Source organism: Tupaia chinensis, unplaced genomic scaffold, assembly GCF_000334495.1.
Source record: "Tupaia chinensis unplaced genomic scaffold, TupChi_1.0 Scaffold000039_1, whole genome shotgun sequence".
NCBI classification, from domain to species: Eukaryota; Metazoa; Chordata; class Mammalia; order Scandentia; family Tupaiidae; genus Tupaia; species Tupaia belangeri.
This window is the reverse complement of record NW_006159494.1, coordinates 1,958,832-1,960,488: the sequence shown is the minus strand read 5'-3', so window position 1 is coordinate 1,960,488 and position 1,657 is coordinate 1,958,832. Positions and strand designations below refer to the sequence as shown.

The 1,657-nt window shown below is 46.0% G+C and overlaps 1 protein-coding gene across 1 annotated transcript in view; it reads left to right on the top strand.

Annotated features, from left to right (window-relative positions):
• The first annotated feature begins 1,476 nt into the window (after window positions 1-1,476).
• NKX3-1 (NK3 homeobox 1) overlaps window positions 1,477-1,657 on the top strand; it is a 2,080-nt gene continuing 1,899 nt past the window's right edge. Inside the window, exon 1 of the mRNA XM_006140676.1 lies at window positions 1,477-1,618. Within this exon, the coding sequence (XP_006140738.1) occupies window positions 1,477-1,618 (142 nt within the window). The remainder of the gene's footprint in view (window positions 1,619-1,657) is intronic.

Below are 1,657 nucleotides of genomic sequence, written 5' to 3'. Positions count from 1 at the left end.
AAGCACAAGGGAGTTCTTTTGTGGGGATGAAACAACTAGGTCTTTATTGTGATGGTTACATGAATCTACACATGTGATAAAATTGCACAGACACACACAAATGAACGAAGGGTTCTTTTTCTGTTTTTTTTTTTTTTAAGAATTATTGTTTATTTAACTTTATTTGTTTATTTATTTACTTATTTTGGTTTGACTAGAGAGGGACAGAATGAGAGAGAGAGAGAAAATGAGAAAGCAAGCCACCAGGTCCAGGATCCAAACTGCAGTCGGCCCTGTGGGAGTCCAGCACCCTTAACCACCATGCCACCTGCCAGCCCCAAATGAAGGAAGGTTTTAAATGGCAAAAATAAGGTGAGGTCTCTAGTCTAGTTAAGGGTAATACCAAATATTTTCTTGTTTTTTATTTTGTTCTACACTTATATACAATGTCATCGTTGGGGAGACTTTATGACTTCCTGTGAATTTGTAACTATTTTAAAAGAAAAAAATTTAAATGAAAAGGTAGTTTATTAAGTAAAAGTGAAAGTACACTCCCAGGAGGTAGGAGTGGGCCTAAGTGGACAGAAAAGGAGAGGCTCAAAAGGCGGAAAGAAAACTTTTGTAAATGCTTTAATAAAAAGAGGCTAGAAAAGATGAGAGAAGGAAGCAGTTTTGCCAAAGACCTTTTCAATCCGTAGGGTGTTCTTTTTGGCTGTTGTTTCATCCACCATAACCTACCCCCCCTCCCCTCCCAGACAGACAACACACCATCCTTTGGAAACGTTCCCTGTGGAACAGAGGGTGCCTTGGAACAGAATAAACACAAATGTTGCATAAAAGTAACTCAGAAGAGCACCGGCACTTTCCCCAGATCCATCAATTGCTGTCATTTTAACCCATGTACTTTATCACGCAGGATGTATCTGTCAACCATTGATTTATTGTCAATCGATCATTGTTTCTGTATCATTTAAAGGAAAGTTACCTACATCCATCGTCTATTTCCCAAGAGTATTCTCTTACTTGGCCACAGCGCAACGTTCAACTCCAGTGAACATAACATGGATTCAACGTTTCCATCCTGTTCGCATTCTTGCCAGTTTCTCCAGTAACGTCCAGCCCTGAATCCCGCCCAGGGTCGGTACCATTTAGTTGCCATGGCTTTTTGAGATTCCATAGATCTAGTTTTGACAGCAATTTCTCTTCCACACGGGGCACCCCGAATAATCATGTATAAAGTGGGTGTTAGTAACCGACCTACCCAACCCAGTATAGGTGCTTTGAGTCTGTGAGAGTTAAATGGAGTCGTTCTCTTCGGCGTCTTTATCGGGTAAGGCTTCCCGACCTCACTTTGGGTGGGCTGGGGCAGAAGAGACCCGCTTAGGTTTTCACTCTCGGCTGAGGACAACGGCTCGGGGAGGAGCGAGAAGAGCCTCGGCCAGGAGAGGAGGGAACTGGGGAAGAAATCCCTGGGAAGCAGCGGAACCGGACAGCGCAATGGACTCGCCTTTTCGGTCCTGTCACCTGGAGAGCCGGACAGCCAATGGGAGGCGCGGTCCGGATCCCAGCGGCCAATGGGAAGGCGGCGCGGCGCGCTCCCTGGACTATAAGAGCTCGCCGGCCGCGGAAAGTGAAAGTGGTGCGCGCTTGGAGGCTGCGGCTGGGGCCGGGGGGGGGG